General features: G+C 45.6%; 2 protein-coding genes and 1 non-coding gene across 4 annotated transcripts; 1 reads left to right on the forward strand and 2 right to left on the reverse strand.

Moving 5' to 3' along the window:
• The first annotated feature begins 6402 nt into the window (after nt 1-6402).
• Nucleotides 6403-16209, forward strand: DAW1 (Transducin/WD40 repeat-like superfamily protein). Of its 2 annotated transcripts, none has more exons than XM_048702785.2 (24): nt 6403-6733; nt 8411-8544; nt 8682-8766; nt 8867-8920; nt 9017-9108; nt 9194-9297; nt 9760-9832; nt 9982-10363; nt 10987-11304; nt 11384-11575; nt 11681-11773; nt 11860-11917; nt 12534-12646; nt 13132-13378; nt 13499-13617; nt 13698-13822; nt 13914-14028; nt 14146-14201; nt 14423-14516; nt 14587-14779; nt 14976-15074; nt 15199-15317; nt 15534-15596; nt 15835-16209. In XM_048702785.2, the coding sequence occupies exons 1-24, from the start codon at nt 6695-6697 to the stop codon at nt 15937-15939; spliced, it is 3072 nt and encodes a 1023-aa protein (XP_048558742.1). In that variant the 5' UTR covers nt 6403-6694; the 3' UTR covers nt 15940-16209. The 2 variants fall into 2 exon arrangements, with proteins under 2 accessions (XP_048558742.1, XP_048558743.1); XM_048702786.2 differs by having other exon boundaries at nt 8414-8544.
• On the reverse strand, nt 8288-8359 carry TRNAT-CGU (transfer RNA threonine (anticodon CGU)). The gene has a single exon. It is a non-coding gene; the product is annotated as a tRNA-Thr (tRNA).
• A 262-nt stretch (nt 16210-16471) lies between the features above and the next one.
• On the reverse strand, nt 16472-18288 carry LOC125539347 (HMG1/2-like protein). Its single transcript, XM_048702787.2, has 7 exons — nt 18113-18288; nt 17901-17984; nt 17765-17822; nt 17599-17643; nt 17031-17093; nt 16855-16926; nt 16472-16761 (listed from the first exon to the last, which is right to left on the reverse strand). The coding sequence occupies exons 1-7, from the start codon at nt 18139-18141 to the stop codon at nt 16747-16749; spliced, it is 366 nt and encodes a 121-aa protein (XP_048558744.1). The 5' UTR covers nt 18142-18288; the 3' UTR covers nt 16472-16746.
• Nucleotides 18289-20172: the final 1884 nt, after the last annotated feature.

Raw genomic sequence — 20172 nt, forward strand, 5'->3', positions numbered from 1 at the left:
TTGCCACTTTGGGTAGATGCCATCCGCAAGATAGTAGCCATAGTTGTATGTACGTCCATTTGCTACAAACTGCACCAGTGGCAGTTCACCATTTGCAATCTTATTCATCAGTAGTGACTGGTTGACAACATTGATGTCATTCAAAGATCCAGGCATTCCAAAAAAAAGCATGCCAAATCCAAGTCTCTTGATCGGCCACCGCTTTAAGGATTATAGTGGAACCCTTTTTTGGCCGTGGAATTGCCCATGCCATGCCTTAGGACAATTCTTCCAACTTCAATGCATGCAATCTATTGAGCCAAGCATACTTGGGAAGCCGTGAGCTTTGTTCATCTCCAATAGCCTTGTGGCGTCTTCAGCACTGGGAGATCTCAAATACTCCTGGCCAAACACTTGCACAATTCCGGCTGTGAAGCGCTTGACACACATGATGGCTTGGCTCTCACCCATGGCCAAGTGATCATCAACTAGATCAGCGGGGATACCGTATGCCAACATACGCAAAGCGGTTGTCACCTTCTGAAAGGTGCTATGCCCGAGCTCTCCGGCGGCATTCCTCCTTTGCTGAAAAAACCGGTCATGGCTCGCTAGTTTCTCTGCAATGCGCTTGAACAACTCGGTGCTCATCCTAAACCGACGACGAAAGTACGACTCGAGGATGTGGGATTCTCCAAAAAATAGTGCCTCATCAGTCTATTGTGGGCATCAATCCTATCCCTCCAAATTTTCGCGCATAGCTAGGATCATTGCAAGATCCTCCTCCTCTTTCATATCAAATTCTTCTTCGGAAGAATCATATGACGAACTCATCTACAATGTTCAATTTAAACTAGGCTATAAAACTACAAACAACATGCACCAAATTCATGTAAAAATGTGAAGTTGAAGCAATACATACCTTGCGGGTGTTTTGTCGAACACCTTGCGGGCGCCGAGCGGCAGTGGGCGGCCGGGCGCTATTCGTCGGAGGACTACCGCGCGCGACGAGCGGCGGTGACTAGAGGGAGACGGAGGAAGCCGCGGCGGCGCGGGGATAGGCCGGGGAAGCGCCGGAACGGTTGCCGGAAGAAATGGGGTGGCGTGGGCGGCGGCGGCGCCAGCGGCTGGATGGGGTAGGTGGAGTTGTGAGCGAGCGCTCGAGAGTCCAGCGCGCACGAGCGGGCGCAGCAAATAAGCGGCGCGCGATGGTGTATCGGCGCGCGCGCTGAACTAGATATGCCGCGCACGCAGTTTTTACGTCTTCACTGGAGCGCCTGGAGCGGTAGCGCACGCAAAAAGCACTATTTTTTCAGCGCGGCTGTTGGAGATGGTCTGAATTGCATTACAAACCTCCTTTCGAGCCTAGGAACATAGTAGACATGATTCAGCCATTGGCACATTTTTATGAGACGTGATCAAAGATCGATGACACTTTTGCGACCCAAACCTGCCTGGACCTTCTTTTCCTCTCCTGTGTTTTGCCTGGTAAGTATGACGTTTGGCGTTTCAGACTAGTCGTTGAGTTTGTCAGCGTTCAGTGAAGGCAAAATTTCGTGTTTTGACCCTTTTGACAAAGAATTTCAGGATCTGACACTGGTTTGAAATTTTTTCGGGATTTGACCCTTTTTCCTACCGCCAGGGGCTCTGGCGATAGGGTTAGACAGCCTACCGCCAAGGCCCCTGGTGGTAGGGTACTTTCCACGTCAGCACGCAGAAACGGCCACCATCCCCCTCCGTCGCACCCTACCGCCAGGGGAACTAGCAGTAGACTGTCTAACCCTACCGCCAGAGCCCCTGGCGGTAGGGTGCGGGCAGTTATTTGCCCCGAAACCCCCGCACCCCTGCCCATCTCTCCACCCCTCCCCCTCCCCCCCGTCGGCAGTTCCTCATTTTCTCCCCCAAGTCGCCCCTCTCTCATCTCCTCCACTCCCCCCTCGGATCTTCACCGATTCTTCACCGTTTTTGCGGATCGAGATGGCCCCGAAGAGTGAAACGTAAGCTCCTCCAATCCCTCCAATTAGTTTTTGCAAACTTGCTTCTGATTCAACACATTATTTGCTTGAAATCCCTCATATTTTTGAACTTAAATTGGAAAAAAATTCACCTAAGATTGATTGTAGTTGTAGTTCTTAGTTCTTTAGTAACTAGTGGTATTGGATATGAACTCTAATAAATAGTTCATATGTTAGTGTGAAGATGAACCGTAGTTCATAATTTTTTTGTTAAAAAAATTATGATGTAATGTTGATATGAGGATGAACCCTAGTCTGATGATGCATGTTGATATGATGATATGATCTAGTGTGAAGATGAACCCTAGTTTGATGATGCATGTTGATATGATGATATGAAGATGTTGTTTGGAAAATTTTATTTAAAAATATGATGATATGATGATATGATGTATGTTGGAGGATTTTTTTTTTGATATGATGCATGTCGATATGATTTGATCCATCATGTGTAGTAGTTGTTGTTGGAGGAATATGCTTAAAATTTATTTTGATATGATGCATGTTGATATGATTTGAGTTCATTTTTTGTTTATGTATGCTTTATGCTTATGGTGGTTTTGTTTATGAAATTTTATTAAGGCGGCCACCTCTTGCGGACAACATCGGCCCACGGTACTCCATGCTGGACTGGGCATTCGACAAGGGTCATCGTGCTCGGTTCATAGAGAACGGAGAGGTAAGTGATATGAATGAAATTTTGATGAAAGTTTTCGGATTGATGAAAATAATTTCCTAACTTTTGGCATTCACTTTTTGATAGATGCTCCAGGCACTGCGCATGAGGGGTCATGGGGTTCATGGGCATATGGACTACGACGAGCGCTACGCGCCGTTCTTCAAGAGAGCCCGTCTGTTGGGTTTTGTGTTGCAGTTCAAGCGTCAACCACCGATGCTTGTCCACGCAGCTCTGACGGTGTTGATTGACCGGTGGCGACCGAAGACCCATTCTTTCCATCTGCCATGCGGGGAGATGACGGTGACCCTCGAGGATTGGGCGATGATTACTGCCATGCCGATCGAGGGTCATGCACTCACCGGGCGAGTGGAGAGGACCAACTGGCAGCAGAGGGTTGCAGCCCTCATCGGCGACTGCCCCACTGTCAAGGGTAACCGTACATCCGGTGTGCCATTGACCTGGCTCTCGGAGCACCGGCAGAAATGCCCCGAAGGCGCCGACGAGACGACTATGGAGTGGTACGCGAGGGCCTACCTGTGGTATCTTCTCATGGAGGTCGTGTTTCCAGACAGCTCCGGGAACTCTGCCAACTGGTCGTATCTCTTCTTCCTAGCGGACTGGGAGGCAGGGTACAGTTGGGGGACCGCATCTCTCGCCTACCTATACCGTTCGGTAAGAGAGGATCTAATTCCCTACCTACCTACGAAAGTGTGTCCATGACATTTTCTTATATCTGATCCTCATTTGATGTTTTGCAGCTTGACGACGCAACGTAGAGGACGGGAGACAAGTCCAATATGGGTGGCTTTGTCTGGGCCTTCTCCATTTGGATGTGGGAGCGGCTGCCGGTGGGGCGTCCGGAGAAGTTGCCAAGACGCCCATGGGGTGCCTATAGCAAAGACGGTGACGAGACTCGACACCCCACCATAGCTTACGAGTGGGACGTTGTCAAACTCTACACGGGCCTAAACAAGACTTCGTACAAGACCTACACCAAGGAGTTGGACGCTTTGACGCATACGCAGGTATATGAACTCGCTCAACACCTTTCTCTTTGATTCCACTTTTGACCGAGAGTGGGAACTTACCAATGAATATGTAACAGGTAAACTGGTGGTTGTATCATGACCGAGAGTGGGAATTTGATCTGAACGTGATGTGCGATGCGGACCGTGGTCTCTGGCGGTGCATTGTGCCCATGATCTGTGTGTACGCCGTCGAGTGGCACTTGCCACACCGCGTGGCCACGCAGTTTGGGATTTATCAGCATACCCCGCCGGGCCAGCCCACCGATACCGGCGGCCACGCGCTCCACCTGTGAGCGCTTTGTTCTCTGTGCCCATGATTTCATTACGCTTATCATGTTTCTTGTTGCTTATGATGATTCTTGTTGCTTATGCCTTGCAGGATGAGCCGGCAGAAGAATCAGTCGATCATAGACTGGGGAGAGGAGCATAAAACTCATGTGACGGAGTGGAACCGACGGAGGTACCGTAAATACGTGGAGAGGAAAGCCACACAGGACCTCATCGGCTCATCGAGCCATGCTCCCTCGTCGTCTAGGTTGGTTGGGGAGGACGAGGAGGAGGCCACACATGAAGAAGGGGAGGAGGAGAGCAACGGGGAGGAGGAGTACGATGAAGATTATGGACCTCCACCAACTCAAACATCTCAAGCATCTCAGCTGCCGAAGAGGAATCCGAAGAAGAAGGATTTGTTGAGTCCGGACCCTTTCCAGAGACCGGTTCCTCGCCGGCCCAAGAAGAAGACCAGAGAGACTCGTTCAAAGAGTAACGAGGACCGTACCTCCAAGAGGGGAATGAGCAACTGATTATGCTCTTCGATACTTGGCTCTTTTAGTTTGGTTGAACTTCGTTTGGTTGAACTTGTCTAGTGGTTGTGAAACTACGTGGAACTATGTGTTTGCTATTTGTGGATCTATGTGTTTGCTACTATGTGGAACTCCGTTGAAGTTCGTTTGAAATGTTATATGCACAAGTTATCTAATGTGGATCTATGTGATGCCCAAGTTTAATTGTTTAAAATATGTGGTATTGTTGTCATATTTGTAAAACTTGTTGTCATATTGAATTCGAAAACAAGCAACCAAATGAACTAGAAACAACAAAACAGAGGACCCTACCGCCAAGGCCCCTGGCGGTAGGGTCAGACACCCTACCGCCAGCCCCCATGACGGTAGGGCTCACCTACCGCTAGGGCCCTTGCATTTTTCGTTACAGAAGCTTTACACTGGAAAAACACAGGACCGACCTGGCGGTAGGGTCACACAGCCTACCGCCTGCCCCCATGGCGATAGGGTGAACCTACCGCCAGGTCCATTGCACATTTCGTTACAGAAGGTTGCGGCAAAACCCTGCCACACCCTACCGCCAGGGGATATGGCGGTAGGGTTAGACAGGCTACCGCCAGGCCCCCTGGCGGTAGGTACTTATCCACATCAACGCAGTCAAACGGCCGTCGTCCCCCTCCGTCGGCACCCTACCGCCAGGTGCTTTGGCGGTAGGTTGTCTAATTCTACCGCCAGAGCCCCTGGCAGTAGTAAAAGGGTCAAATCCCGAATTTTTTTGAAACCGGGGTCAGATCCTAAGGCCTCCTTTGGTTTGGAGGAATTTTATAGGAATTCTAGAGGATAGGATTCTTATAAGATTTTTCCCTTTAAAGCCCTTTGGTTCATAGGAATGGATTCCTATTCCTACATAGGATTGGTTCCTATCCTCCATATTTCATAGGAAAATAAAAATGAGTCTAGACTCAATGGAAAAATTCCTTTGGTGTCAATCAAATGACATCTCGTTTCTCATTCCTACTCATAGGATTTAAGATACACGTCATCTCATTTTCTACAAAATTCCTATTCCTACGACAATCCTATCATTTGACCAAAAAAGGCTTATTTTTTGTCAAAAGGATCAAAACACGAAATTTTGCCTTTAGTGAACCTTGTTAACCTCACTCTCACGTAGGTGTGCCCTACACCCTCATTCCTCCGTTATCCGTTCCTCTCGCGTGCTGACACCTGGCAAGCACACCTCAAAACACAGAAACCGTCCAATACTACTATTCCCGACCTTGCTGGCACCGACCATCCGTGGACGGTGGGTTCTCTGTCCCACACACCCCCACCTATCCCATCGCATCCGATCATCTCCACCACAATCCCTGAATCTGCAACCGATTACTACCACATCCCTGAATTTAGCAAGCATTTGATACTTTGGCAAAATAGGACAGGGCAGATAAGCACACCACTTATGGCCTCTCCAGAATCCAGCCAATGCCATCAGCGCACAAGAAGGTGCCCTCTCCAAAACAAGCAACCAGTAGTAACGCCACGCCCATGGCCAGCTCTCCTTTCCTTCCTCGGCGCTGCCTGCTTCTTCCTTCTTCAGTACATTCCATATGTGGAGCAGTGGAGGACCGGCTGACAACCTCACACCGACTGGACCGACTCGTTCGTCGAGAGTCGCCTCGCTGCCACGTTACCCTTCCTCTGCTGACAGACAGCATGAACGAACGAGGTGGTTGAAGGGAAAAGGCACGTCGTCAGGACAGATTTCATCATTTCTCGGTTGCGTCGAGGCGATGCCAAGTGCACGTACCGGATCACGCCCTGGCCCATCGTCGAACCGGGAGCCCGGGATTATTATTCCGCGTCGGTTTGCGGTCCCTGGCTGGCTCCTCCCTCCTTCCTTTTTAAACCCCCCTCCGCTCTCTCACTCGACAGTGTCTGTAGCATCGATCTCTCTCAACCTAATCCTTAACTGCCCTCCCAACACAAAACTCCCCTTCCTCCCCTGTCCGTCTGACACCCCCTTCTTCCCCCCCTGCCTCCGTCGACGGTTTCGTCCTCGGTTTCCTCCGTCGATTCATTCCCTCCTGCGGTTCCTGAAGGCCAAGTTGACAACTGCTGTTGCTGCTTCGGGTACAGAAGAGAGGCGTCGATCCTGGTTCACCTGCGAGTGGATTCTTCGTTGGATTCTGCCTTGGTCGCCGTGGATCGGCCATGTTCGTCAAGAAGCTCGTGGAGAAGGCCTCCAAGAAGGTATATAACCTCTCTCTCTCTCGCTCGCTCGCTCGATCCCATCCAGTCCAATGCTCTCTGCTGCCATTTTACCAGTACTCCGATCTATCAGCTTCCTTGTTCTCGGTCGATTCTGTGTGGATTACGACAACTTTGCTACAGCATGTACGTAGTAGATTCGATTCGAGGGTGAGTAGTAATCCTAGAATGGTCTCTTTTCTTTTCCTGACTGGGGAGTAGTTGTTGATGCCACTCATCCCCTTCTCCACCGACCGAATTCGGACGTAATCCTTGGAAAAATGTCACTTTCTGCTCATTTCCTTATTTTCGCCGTGCGAACAAGAAAAGAAAAGAATGTTGCCTCGTTGACGCCGTCCCCCAATGTCTCCCTGCCTCGTCAGAGACGGAGTGTCGCGCTCGCGTCCTTGTTTCGATCCGAGCTCCGTTCGAATTTGAAACACCCACAGATGGCCATGGACTCATGTACGATTCACAAATTTAAGGCGGCTCTGCAAGTCCATGTGACCTCATTAATATCGTCCAAGCAAAGGATGCATTGTTTAGTCGCTGCGGAAATGATCCTACCCAGTGCCGTGGCACCAACACTGAGGCGCCCGATCGAGATGGATAAGAAATTTTGGTAGATTGACCAGGTTCGATGCATAGATTGGATGGATTACAATACTGTGGGGTTGATATAAAATAGCCTAGTAGGCCGGTCCTTGGAGATCAACGAGACAACGAGGTTCGCTTGCTTCGGTTCAGCGTAGGCTTGCCGGCTTTGGCCTGCAGTCACCGACGACTGTTTTACAGGGGGCGTTGTTCAGTCGCGGCTGTCGATTTCAGTATCCGGCTTTGGCTTGTATAATAAGCGCAAGTGTTTCATATCATGCCGTTTCCAAAATTATTTTCCATCATATGCCTCGACTCTCTGCAAAATTACTCGCTCTTGCAGTGAGAGACCTAGGACAAGTAAGCATGTATGGCAACTCTTGCTAAAGACAGGGGCCTGATGTGATGATGCGTGATTTTCCTTTTTTTAAGGGAAAAAAGGTAGTATTATAACTTCATAGTAGGGCAACTGACAGCAACACACTTGAGACTAGGGCAGGCACTGACAGCAACACACTTGAGATTTGTGATCATTCACTCTCGAAAAAGATTTATGATGATTTAAAAAAACTGGGAATTGTGAAATGCTTTAGATTAAGTTAGGACATGAATCTTATTTTGAAATTGCACTAGCCTGCCGCGTGTACCAGTCCGTTGGCATCATGATTTCTCGGGGCTAATTAGATCACGCCACCTGGTCGTTTATTAGATACTGCTACTACTGCGTGCTCATTTCGATGTGACCGGCCATGTGCTTGGCCGGCTGAGCTCATGGGCCGGGAGATCAGGACATACTGACACGTACATGGCCTTACATAAGTACAGTAAGGAACCAAGATATATCTCGTCCTTTTCCTTCATTTATTATTTTTGTCAGAGACAAAAATTTCTAGTTTGAAAGTGATATTTTAGGTGGAGTGAATTTAAATTACTTCATCAGTTACGAAGAACAAAAAAAAAGAGAGCTCCCGGCGAGGATCGAACTCGCGGCCTTTCGCTTACGAAGCGAACGCAATACCACTATGCTACGGAAGCAGCTGCGTTCCATTTCCCGTATGCCTCTGATCCTTCTTAACTTCTTCGCAGCAGCACAGCGGCGGCATCGGCGGGCTGCGCGCCGAGGACGTGAGCCCGCGGCTGGCCTTCCACTACGGCGTCCCCGCCGACGCCGCCCTCCTCGCCTACGACCCCCTCCTCCACGTCCTCGCCGTCGCCACCAGGTAACCCGCCGACAGCTCCCAACAAACCCCACCCGCTTGCTTGCTGCTTCCCTTCCGTTCCGAGTTCCGGCGGACACGCCGCCCACCGACCTCTCCCCGCCGTCGCTGACGCCCTCTGCTCCGCCGCGCGCCTGCAGGAATGGGCAGATCAAGCTGCTCGGCCGCGACAACACGCAGGCGCTGCTCCAGTCCCCCTCCCCCATCCCCTCCAAGTTCCTGCAGGTACCACTCACCACCTGCTTCCAATCCCATTGCTATTCCGTGTCCAGTGCCGCATTGCTGAACTTGGATCGATGTGCCTGAATCCGACGCTCACTTTCAGTTCGCCGATGGCCAAGGGGTTCTCCTGAGCGTCAACACTCAGAACCAGATCGAGGCACGTCTACTCCCACACATTCATTCTCTTGGTCCATTCACTAAATGTGGTCCTATTTTTCCATGCGTTGTTGACCCAAAAGAGCGTCGTTTGCAGGTCTGGGACATCGACACCAAGAGGCTGTGTTATCTGCATCCCTTTGAGAAGCAAATAACCGCGTTCACAGTGCTGCAGAAGAGTTTCTACATGTAAGTGATGGTTACTGAATGCACTGGTACTGCGGCATGGATCTTGATGGGTCAAGTGTGCTAACGAGAATTCTGGGCTGCGCAGATATGCAGGAGATAGTTTTGGAAATGTGTCCTTGTTCAAGCTTGACTTGGGTCAAAGGTGTCTAGTTGACCTGCCGTATTGCATTCCTTTTGCTGAATCTTATGGTATGTCGTCTCTCTGTTTTTTTCCCTCGGACACGCATAAAAATGCCTGTCAGTTTTGTATTAGCGAGAAATCACCCAGATGCAGGCCTGCCCAGATGCCAGATGGCACAAATACAAAAAAAAAGGCCAAAGCAGAACGAAAATTATCGAAAAAGGAACCAGAAGCCTGTTAAACCAAACAATCTGCAAACTAGAAAATATATGCCGTCTCTGGAATATCAGTATATATCTCTATGTTGCATACTCAGCTTTCTTTTAAGGCTAACTGCATACTGAACTTTGTTTATTCTTCTACACTTTCTTTTATTTTGTTTGCAATGATATGTTAAATATCATTCCCATCCAGATATTTGTTAAACTTTCAGAGAGAAATTTCACAACAACAATATTAATGCAAATCATCTCAATAAGCCAATGTAATTGGCAACTGAAATTCACATTCAGTTTGATTTGTTATTGAAGGTTCCACGGGAAATGGCGGTAACGGGGTAGAAATTGTATTTGTATCGCCACAGCCTTTGGCTGAATCTAACAGGTTGGTCTCAATCTCATTACCGCAGTTTGGCACGAATTATTGCAGCTTTTCAGCCATGTCATATTCAGATTGATCTTCCATAATTCGTTAATTCATGCCCCTCTGTAGGCATAGTGAAATGTCTGATTAAGGTGCACTCTTCCTCTCAGGTTGCTCATTATATTCAGAGATGGTGTCATGACTTTATGGGATATTAAGGCAAGCAAAGTGGTATTCGTATCCGGTAGAACTACGCAACAACAATCGCACCAGGAGGAGAAAAATGTGACATCATCATGCTGGGCTTGTTCCAAGGGAAGCAAAGTTGCTATTGGATATGACAGTGGTGATATCTACCTTTGGGCTATTCCTGATATTTTCAGTGCAGAAAATTCCTCATCTTCGAGTAATCAGAATCTACCACTTCAGAGGCTTAACCTTGGATACAAGCTAGACAAGGTGCCAATAATCTCTTTGAGATGGGTTCCTACTGATGGAAAGTCTGGACGTTTGTATATTAATGGATTCAGCGAACATGCATACCTATACCAGGTAGAAACACTGAAATATTTTCACAGTGGTTTTTATAATGTTCCTGATTTTCTGCCATACTTTTCAAGTGCATGCTTTCCATATGGATATTGTTATCCCAAATGACATTTTAGTTATTAGAACTCACATCATATCTTAGCAAACTTTAGCTAATTGCAAATAATTGGAGCAGTAAATTTCATCATATCTGTCTGCCAGGACTATCACTAAATAACTATCAGGTTGTCAGATACCGGTTTTCTCTGGCCTCTGGCCCTTTTGAATACGAAATTCAGGTTGTATGATTTTGCTTCTCAGTATTACATTTTCTAGGGTTTTAAGAAGCGTATCGATTGGTAACAGGCCGATTTAGACTGGATGATCTATTGGTTTTGGGACTGACTTGAACAAATAAAAAATTATGGGTACTCAAAGTAAATGCTCACCCAAAGGGCAACGGATTGGGTGTCATTTTTCCAGCAACCAGACAAAAGATCCATGTCCAAAGCATTATTTGAACTTGGAACGGTTGATTTCTTTCTGAAGAATATAGTGCTGGTTCACGTGGATAAGATGTCTTGGTATTTTTGTTTAGTGAGAAATGCATCTTCGTTCAATCTTTCATTTGTGTTTTCTGGACACAGGTCCTGATTCTGAATGAAGAGAGTGAATCTCGAATAGTAAAGATGGTATTGCCCCTCACAGAAGCTTGTCAAGGAATGGAGTTTGTTACAGGCCTTAGCGACCCAAATAAGCAAAGACAGACTGTTCTTGTTCTCTTGTTGAAATCTGGTCAAATCTGTTTATGCGATGATTCAGAAATTGAGCGCTACCTTCTTCAATCTCAGTCTAGATCACCACCAACACTTCCAAGCCACTCATTTGTGAAACAACCGTATGGTGATTCGGGCATCAATGTTGCAAAGTTCTACACAAGTGACCGTACAGCAACAGCTAATGAGGCATGTATAGATTTGTAAATTATACCTGCAAACAACTGTGAACTCTTTGACCAGACAGCTTCATCTTTTTAATGGACAGGATTATTTTTCAACATTGGCCTCCAAATATCCATGGCTGCTTTCAATGAAGGATAAAGGTCAGATATCTGCTAGTCTTAGCAACATCCATAAAACCAGGAATCTTTGTATAACTGGACATATGGATGGAACCATAAGCTTTTGGGATGCATCATGTCCTCTTCTGCTGCAGATTTTTATGATAAAGCAGCAGGTAGCATCAAATCCCAACTTTTTTGCCAAGTGTTATACAATTATGAATTCTTATACGAACTGCCGTGTTCAACTTCATTCTAATAACCATCTAATAACTTCACAGCATGAAGACAATACATCAAGTCGAGCCCGTATTACTTCATTGCAGTTTGATATGTCCTCCAGCATTCTTATATCTGGGGATCAGGGTGGAACAGTAAGCTATTCCACGGCTACCAGGAGGTTTCTAGTTTATGTGTTAAATACACTTCCAGTGCATTGACATTTATTTCTTCTTTCCAGGTCCGCGTAATCACATTCAAAAAGGACTCTAGCGACAATATATTATCCATTTTACAAGGTACTAACTTGCTCAGGGGTTGTGCTTCCATCTACCTATATAGTAACTTGGTTGTTGATTCTATGAAAGGGTTTGCACTAGAATAATTTCAATAATATTACTGCAAACTTTGCAATTTACCAGTTAAATTTTAGCACATTCAGTGATTTTTTGGCGCATTAAACTAATGGATGGTTAGTATACATTCATTATCACGTTTGGATTACCCGAGTATAAGATCACCTCCTTTCAGTAAATAAGCATGAGTTTGCGGCTTGTCTGGCCGAGTTCTAAACTATCATAATAAGGTTGTTTATAGGGTTTCCATGGGCGAACTGTGAACTTTCAATTAAAAGTAAGAGATGATGCGGAGTTTGCTGCATTAATTTTAAAAGAAAGGACAGGCGTATAATGTGGAGTTTCTCAAGAGTTATATATGTTTGGTTGATTTTGGTGTCCACAAGTAGAAACAATTTATATATTTTATATATGAGGTATAAGCTTAATAAATGGCTGTCAGCAGTTCAGTACTGCCTGATCTTATCATCTGGTAGATGTATCTTTTTAATAATGTTTTTATATCTAAGTCTATGGAATTTCTCTATGTTAGTTAACCAGAATTTTTGTGACTCATTAGGAAAGCAAGGGGATAACTACGATGCAAGAAGTATAAAGCTCAAGGGAGCTGTAACCTCAACCTCTATGATCTCTAATTCGAAGCATTTTGCTGTTGGGACAGAAAAAGGAATTGTAAGAAATTTGTCCATTGTGCAAAATGTTCTCAATTTTCTGAACTATTAGGCTCAAAGCACCGTTAATCAACACAATAAAAGCATAGTATCACAGTTTCAAAATAGTAGCACTAAAATTTAACCACTGTCTACAATAGTCAAATTGCAGACTCAAAGCTACTAAATATCATGTTTGATATGCGATCTCACAGAAATTTTTAAAGTTAAATGGTTAATATTACTCGCAGTTCAACAAGTTTTAGTATCTTGTTAAGCAAAATAGTGGTTACTTCTTCGAAGACTTTGCAGTTTGCCATTCTTGATATGAAGTGACTCATGTCATGTATGTTATTTATTGTGTTGATGACTATTTTAAAGAGATAGAGGAACTATCACACAATCATTTATCTCATGAAAGCAGTTCGTTAAATATGGTTATTCAACTCAAAATTTGAGCTCATTATTCAACCAAGAAAGTGACATGTCTGGAAAAACATGTTTCAGGTATCAGTTATCAAAGTAGATGATGCTACTATATTGTATCAAAAACAGCTTGAGTGTCGTGTCTCTGGTGGAATTGCCTCCTTGCAATTTGAACTCTACAGCCACAATGGGTACGATAAGGATCTTCTGATAGTAGGAATGGAAGATTCTTCTATTTGTATTCTCGAGGAAGAAACTGGAAAACTTTTGAATGCCAACCCGGTTCAGACAAACAGACCCACAAGAGCCCTTCTGTTGCAGACATTGGGTGAGCTATATGATCTTGCATAATAATCCTTTTTTTGTATATCTACCCACCAACCCCATTCTCAAGGTACTATTACCGCGCTATTATGCCATTCTAAAGCCACATAATGCCATCATCCAGAGTTATCTCCAAACGAAGCACCAGGATCTGATAACCATGATACAGCATTGAAGGAATCTTTGCTGTTGCTTTGCACAGAAGATGCAATCCGCTTATTTTCCTTGAGCCATGCGATTCAGGTATTTGTATTTCCAGTTATCTCAGAAGTTTCTGTTTTTATGTGAGTGTTGTTGTTCATATGGAGCTTTCCTTTGTGCAGGGAATGAAGAAGATAACTAATAAGAAAAAGTTAAATGGTAGCTGTTGTTTTGCATCTGTTATCCATGGTGCTTCTTCTGAAATTGGAATTGTACTAGTCTTCTCCAACGGAAAAGTAGAAACAAGGTGAGAATACAGCTGAGTTGAAAACTTTGCACGAGGGGTCGAGGGCATTCAAATGAAGTCGATGAATTCTAGTGTATTTATGAAACTGCAGGTCCCTCCCAGATTTATCCTTGTTGAAAGAAGCCTCTTTACGAGGTTTTGTACATTCAAAAAACTTGAATTCCTCTAGTTCCATAACATGTTCATCTGATGGAGAAATCATCTTGGTATGGATTGCACTATCACTTTACTTTTTGAGACATCTTCTGTAGTAACTTCAGTATAGCTCTATTCATGATTTTAAAAGTAGCTTTTACTTATAAATAGTTTCTTTGATTATACAGATTAAGGGAGAGGAGACATATTTTTTCTCTACTCTCTGTCAAGATGACATCTACAGGTATGGTAGCATGGTTAGTTTATAACTTTGGTAATGATGAATAGTTGACCTTGTTTACCAATAATGGAGCTTTGCAATTTAGTGCACTACCAGAGACCCCTTGAGCCATTCTAGAGCTCCTATTATGATCGTCAAATAGCGGGCACAATGATTTCATTATTTATTTCGAGCTGAACTTACAATTTTTAACATAGTTATCTAAGCGTGCGGTTTGTACGCAGGCATGTAGACAGTATTAATATGGTATACAGAAAAGACCGCCCTCTCAGGGAAGAATCTTCCTATGTGGTTAAGTCTCCCAAAGAAAAGAAAAAGGTAACTGATTAATCTTATGGTCAGTTGAGGCATCTGTGTATCTTTCTTTCTGATAATGGAAATTCTCCAGGGCTTATTTGGGATGATTATGAAAGACACTAAAGGGAGCAAGGCAAACGAGAGTGATGCAAATGGCAATGGACAATTCATCGCAACAACATCCGAAGAACTGGCCTCAATATTTTCATCAGCGAACTTCACTCCACCATCTGCGAGGAGGAGCAGTTCACTGAAAGATGATGAAAATATTGAGCTAGACATAGGTATACGATGTTCAGTTGTTCACAGTTCTAAAAGGCCCTAGGTGCCTTCCTCCCGCCTAGCCCAACTAGGCGCTAGCCCCACTACCACATCGTCTGCCTGGCACCTATCACTTTTTAGAACACCTTATTACAATAATTTTTAGAAGAATCATTACTTTTTCTGGGTATACTTACTCTAATATGTTTCTTTCTGAAGATGATATCGACATTGAAGACAACACACAAAAGCAGAAAGGACCGCACTTCGCAGGTCTAAGCAAACAGAAATTCAGCAAGGGACTCCAGGCTCTTAGAGGTCAGAAAAGTATTATACTAAGATGTTTGTAATTAACTTTGCAATCCAAGGTGCGGCGTTTCAAAATTAGCGCTCTAGTTCAACTATTTTAGTGTGATATGTTGTTCAAATGTTTAATATGCAGGAAAACTGAAGCCCAGAACAGAAGAAAAGGTGAATACAGAAAATAAGAAGCCTGAAGATGAACCATCAGTTAGACAAGTTGACCAGATAAAGATGAAGTATGGATATGCAACAAGTGATGTGAGTGCATAGAAGCGCCAGTATATCATTGAAATTATGACCTGCACATTTATGTCCATAGACAGGCTGATCTACTCCGATTGATGACCATCTACATGGAATCGTATTAGCAATGCGTAGAATAGTGCACAACATAATAGGTTATTTTCCCTCAAGGGAAGAAATGTGACTAGTTGATGCATTCACTTACCTTTCCTTCATTGTTGATCTGAACAGGACTCAACCAGTGTTCCAAAAATGATTGGAAACAAGCTGCAAGAGAACATCAAAAAATTGGAGGTAAGCAGCATTTTGCTTCCCTACTGATAGTATTATGCCTATTCCTATTACCATGTTGCTCTGTACGGGACCTACCGTGTAATTCAGTTTCCCCGAACAAAGAAGTTCTCTCGTTCCCAATTTCCCTATGTTCTGCAAAACTTTCCAATTTCCATATGAATGTCACGGAAGACACCTATAAAGAACATCCTGCATAAACCTGAAAGGGCATTAACATGTACAAATGTGCTTCCTGCAGGGCATTAATCTTCGGTCCGCAGACATGGCTCATGGTGCTCAATCCTTCTCATCAATGGCGAAAGAGCTGCTCCGAACCACGAAAAACGAGAAGAGCTCATCATAGCAATGACAGCTATATCCAGTTCCTTTTCCTCTAGTTGTAAAGCTCCCTTTCTTTATGTTTGTTCGAGATGGCCAACTGCACCATGGGGTCAGCTGTAGATAGTCTTCTTCACTTCTCTTTGCACTCGCTAAGGTTCTTGACAGGTTACCGCCATGTTCAAGTTCACCTCACGTGTGTGGAACATTATGTAGCCCCGCCTTAAAATGATTTTGTTGTAGATAGCATACAGAGGGTACCTTACACTATCAATTGTTTCATTGCACAAATTTACATACATGGGCAAACTTCATGTTTTGAAGCTGCACTATAGTCACACAACCACCAGCGGCAAGCCGGCAACTAGCATCGATTTTTACATCCTGTCAAAGTAAAAAATAAATAGACTTCTGATGTACTGGCTGCCAAATGTTAGAACAGACAGCCATTGGTCAACCACGGAGGAGAAAGCAATTGGGCACAATCTTAACAAAAAATTGCTGCACAAAACTCAAGAGCAAGTTCAGCAAAAGGACCATCAGAAGCAATAAGAAAGTGAAAGGAGAACACAAGACATAACGCGATTAATAGCAAGCCAACATAATGACTGTTTCCACATGCTGTGGAAGTCCAAGAAAGAAAAGCAGTCAAGGGTTTTAAGCTTTTCTTCGCTAATAGTCAAACAGAGACATCTCTAGCATGCCACAGCCCAGGAGTACGCATCTAAACATTCTCCTTACATAACATTACATAATGAGGACATCGACATGGCAAGCTAAACCCTAAGCAACAAACGCTGATTTGCACCACTGCTGTTCCCTCATCTACTATTTACTCCTCGTCCTCCTGTGATAAGACAGCCAAACATATGTTAGCAACAAGTAAATTCCATCAGCACTGCAATGTATGCCACCTAAAGCGATGCATAAATTTATATACCTCGCCATCATCCTCAACGTCAGAACCTTCTTCGTCAGCGTCAGTCTTGGCCTTCTTGGAGCTAGTGCTCTCCTGATAAAAATGGAAAACAACATTATTACCCCAAAACTGATATTACTTGAATGCATAGTAGCATAAGCTTTACGTCACAAGATTCATGGCAGCGATAACACTACCTTCTTGTTCACCGCCTTGCTTGCTGGGGCATCTGCCTTCTTGCCGCCATACTTTGCCTTCTCCTAAACAAGGCATGCATTAACCAGTTAGGATCATCTTTCCTTCACCAAACAGACGCTAAAGTTATTAAACAGCTCAGCAAGACAGTGGCAGATAAGGGGTAACATATTTCTGTTTTCCTTTTGCTAACCTTGCGTGAAATATTTTAGAACACCAGAACATTGTAACGGAGACTGACGGCATTATCAGTTAAGGGTAACAGAGCACAGCTCGGGTGTTATTTTGGTAAGTTGCGTCAAATATAACGGCACTGGACAGGTATCCACCAACATTATTAATTACACAAGCACCGCAAAAATCATATAAACATCATCCATATTCTAACAAACTGGCATTGTAACGGAGACTCGCTGTGTTATCATCTTGGGGCAACGGACTGCAAATTAGTTGTTTAACGCAACAGGTACGACAACCTAGTAGTATTTTGGCAAGTTGTGGCAAGTATAACGGCACCGGAGCAACTTTCCACAATATAAATTGCATAAGTAGCGCAAAAACCAGACAAACCTCATCCGACATGCTGCGCCACTTCTCCCCAGCCGCCTTGGTGACCTAAAAGGAGAGAAAAACAAGCAGCACATGCACACACGTATGAGCCATGGGCCATGGAAACGAAACCCTAGATGCAAAACCCTAAAAGCAAAACCCTATGGCAGGAGGGTGGGAGACTCACGGCCGCGACGCCCTTTGCCTCGGGGTGCTTCTCCATGTACTGTGGCCTGAACTCAGCCCTGCGGCCGAAGTTTCGAAAATTATTAGAGTACGGAGACGAATAGATCTGGGGGAGGAGGCGGGGAGGGAGGGCTTACAGGAAGGCGAAGAAGGGGGTGGGGGCGCGCTTCGGCTTGGCGACGCCGCCGGTGGCCGTCTTGTTCTTGCCGGAGGCCTTGAACCTGCAGCGCACCACCACGGAATCATCAGCGGAAAAGGAGACCAAGTTAGTCGGTACGACCGAAAGCCATGAACGTTAACCCCGCAGGAAGAGGAGGCGGGGGAGCGGGAGCGGGAGCGGGTGACTTACGCGGTGTCTCCGTTGGCCTTGGACCTCATGGCGGCGGAGCGGGCGAGCGGTTAGGGCTTTGGGGAGGGTGAGGGCGAGGGCGTCGGTGCGGAACTGCTGCGGAGTGGGGAGCGGAGGGAATGGGACGGGGAAGGACAACGAAAGGGGGAGAATGCGACGTGTGGGCGTGGAGTGGCCGCGTTGCGGGGTGGTCATCGGTTTGCGATCGGTGGAAACCTGGGCACTGGGCCGAGAGAAACTGGACCGGCTCTGCACAGTTGCAAGGGTTCCAAGATTTCGTTCCCAGTAGCGATAATGGTTATAGATGGCAATGGTATTCCGGCCCATCAGGATTTAAGTCCTCGTGCTTGTATTTATCTTAAATCTATTTCATGATTTTCGGTGATACGTGTTCAATGAAAGAAGAGGTTCTCGTCGACTACGAGGCGTCTACGGTGACTTCGTAAAATCTCAAGATGATATATCGGCTCAGTCTCTCGGATATGCTCATAGGGTGTGGGTGTGTACGTTCATAGGAGTGAGTGCATGCGCATATATATGAGCGCTTGTATCCGTACTGATCTTCAAAAAAAGATTTTGTCCCGAGTAGGAGCAGCCCGGCGCAAATTTTGCCGCTCTGGCCGAGCTGGCTGGCTATCTTGCCTTAAAAAACTGTTTTTTAAATAAAAAATTGACTGGCTGTGGGTACCCTCCCATGTATTGTAGGCCTTGCCCACCGAGCTCGGAGACACGGCCGGCCACGATGTTGGCGGTGGAAGCGAGCGAGGTGGAGTGGAGGCACCGGTGATGAACCGGATATGACTAAGTTAGGGTTAGGGATGCTTGTGGAGGAGGGAGTTTAGAGGGAACGTTGGGGGAGGTGGGGACGGACCATCAACGACGACGACTAGGACATGGCGATAAAGTGAGTTGGCATGGCATCGACACCAGTCGCGGCGGGTGGCGGGAGACGATGGTTAGCAGCAATGCCGGTCGGTGGGTCTTACGGCAGGCATGAGCTCTGATGCTAGAGGGGTTGAGGAGCTCAAGTGGCCAACAGGTGCGGCGGTGTCCAATTGCATACTATGGCGGGAAATATGGGCACCCTAGCCTCGCCGCCAACTTACGAGGTGAGCAGATTTATGAATGGAGGGAGTAGAGCCATAATTAGATCTTTGTTTACAGTGTGGGCCAGCCTTTTGACATGGCATGCTAGATAATCTCAAACTACGGGTCTTCATTCTCCTGACACTGACGGGTTTGTAAATGGTTATACTATGCAAATTGGGTTATGAGCAACTCGGCTGTGCGGTGTCGTAACTCGAGGACGCGCAATGGTATGCCGAGGAGGTGGCCCAAAAGGTATCATAATCGGGATGCGCATGGACGACCACATGTTGAGGAAGGAGGTGGTGGTCCCGTAGTTTCATGGATTTGGGGTATTGTCCTGGTGACGTCTGGCCAACGAGATTGACTATCGACATGTGGAGCTTAGCAAATGACACATTTTCTCATGTAGCACGTGATACTTAGTGATCCGGTAACGGAACAGAAGTAACCCGCACATATTTCCCCAAAGAGGTGACCTTGGGTTATTGAACCCGCGAGAGGAAGGTTCCCTTGAAGCGATGGTCTCTAGCAAGCTTCTGTCAAAGAAATAATTCTAGCTTTTGACCAGATCAATCAAGCTAATTGTGATGAAACACTTATAATAAAAATAGGTACTGGTATGAGGTCTTTACAACCATGTATTTGTGTTGGGACCAAATATGATCTTAATTTGTGCACTAGAAGTCACCTATCGAGATGTGCTTGTTACGAACCGAAGTGAGGGATGTGTCCAAATAACATCTTGACCGGCTCGAGTCCTGCATCAAGAATCAATTGTCCAACCGAAGGCCCTATTCGTCGCGCGGGGTTGCCTCGATAATTAAGATTATTCTAATCAGATTAGAGCTTTGGGCATTTAATGACTACACCTCATGAATCCTTAAGGATTGGATCTGTGTTACCATACTAAACCCTTTTGTCACTGGTGTTCAAAATAACACTTCACGTTCTCCCTACCCTTAGCCTCTCTG

This window comes from Triticum urartu, chromosome 2A (genome assembly GCF_056163025.1).
Source record: "Triticum urartu cultivar PI428250 chromosome 2A, HENAU_Tu73, whole genome shotgun sequence".
In the NCBI taxonomy this organism is placed as follows: Eukaryota; Viridiplantae; Streptophyta; class Magnoliopsida; order Poales; family Poaceae; genus Triticum; species Triticum urartu.

Bases quoted from the DNA above. Each gene is read 5' to 3' on its own strand.
- LOC125539347 (XM_048702787.2), bottom strand. From the start codon at position 18,141: ATGAGGTCCAAGGCCAACGGAGACACCGC. The intron at 17,823-17,900 runs GTAAGCCCTCCC...CTTCGGCCGCAG, and splicing joins ACCCCCTTCTTCGCCTTCCT to GGCTGAGTTCAGGCCACAGT. The intron at 17,094-17,598 runs GTTTGTCTGGTT...TGCCTTGTTTAG, and splicing joins GGCGCAGCATGTCGGATGAG to GAGAAGGCAAAGTATGGCGG.
- DAW1 (XM_048702785.2), top strand. From the start codon at position 6,695: ATGTTCGTCAAGAAGCTCGTGGAGAAGGCCTCCAAGAAG. The intron at 11,774-11,859 runs GTAAGCTATTCC...TCTTCTTTCCAG, and splicing joins CTGGGGATCAGGGTGGAACA to GTCCGCGTAATCACATTCAA. The intron at 13,823-13,913 runs GTGAGAATACAG...ATGAAACTGCAG, and splicing joins AACGGAAAAGTAGAAACAAG to GTCCCTCCCAGATTTATCCT.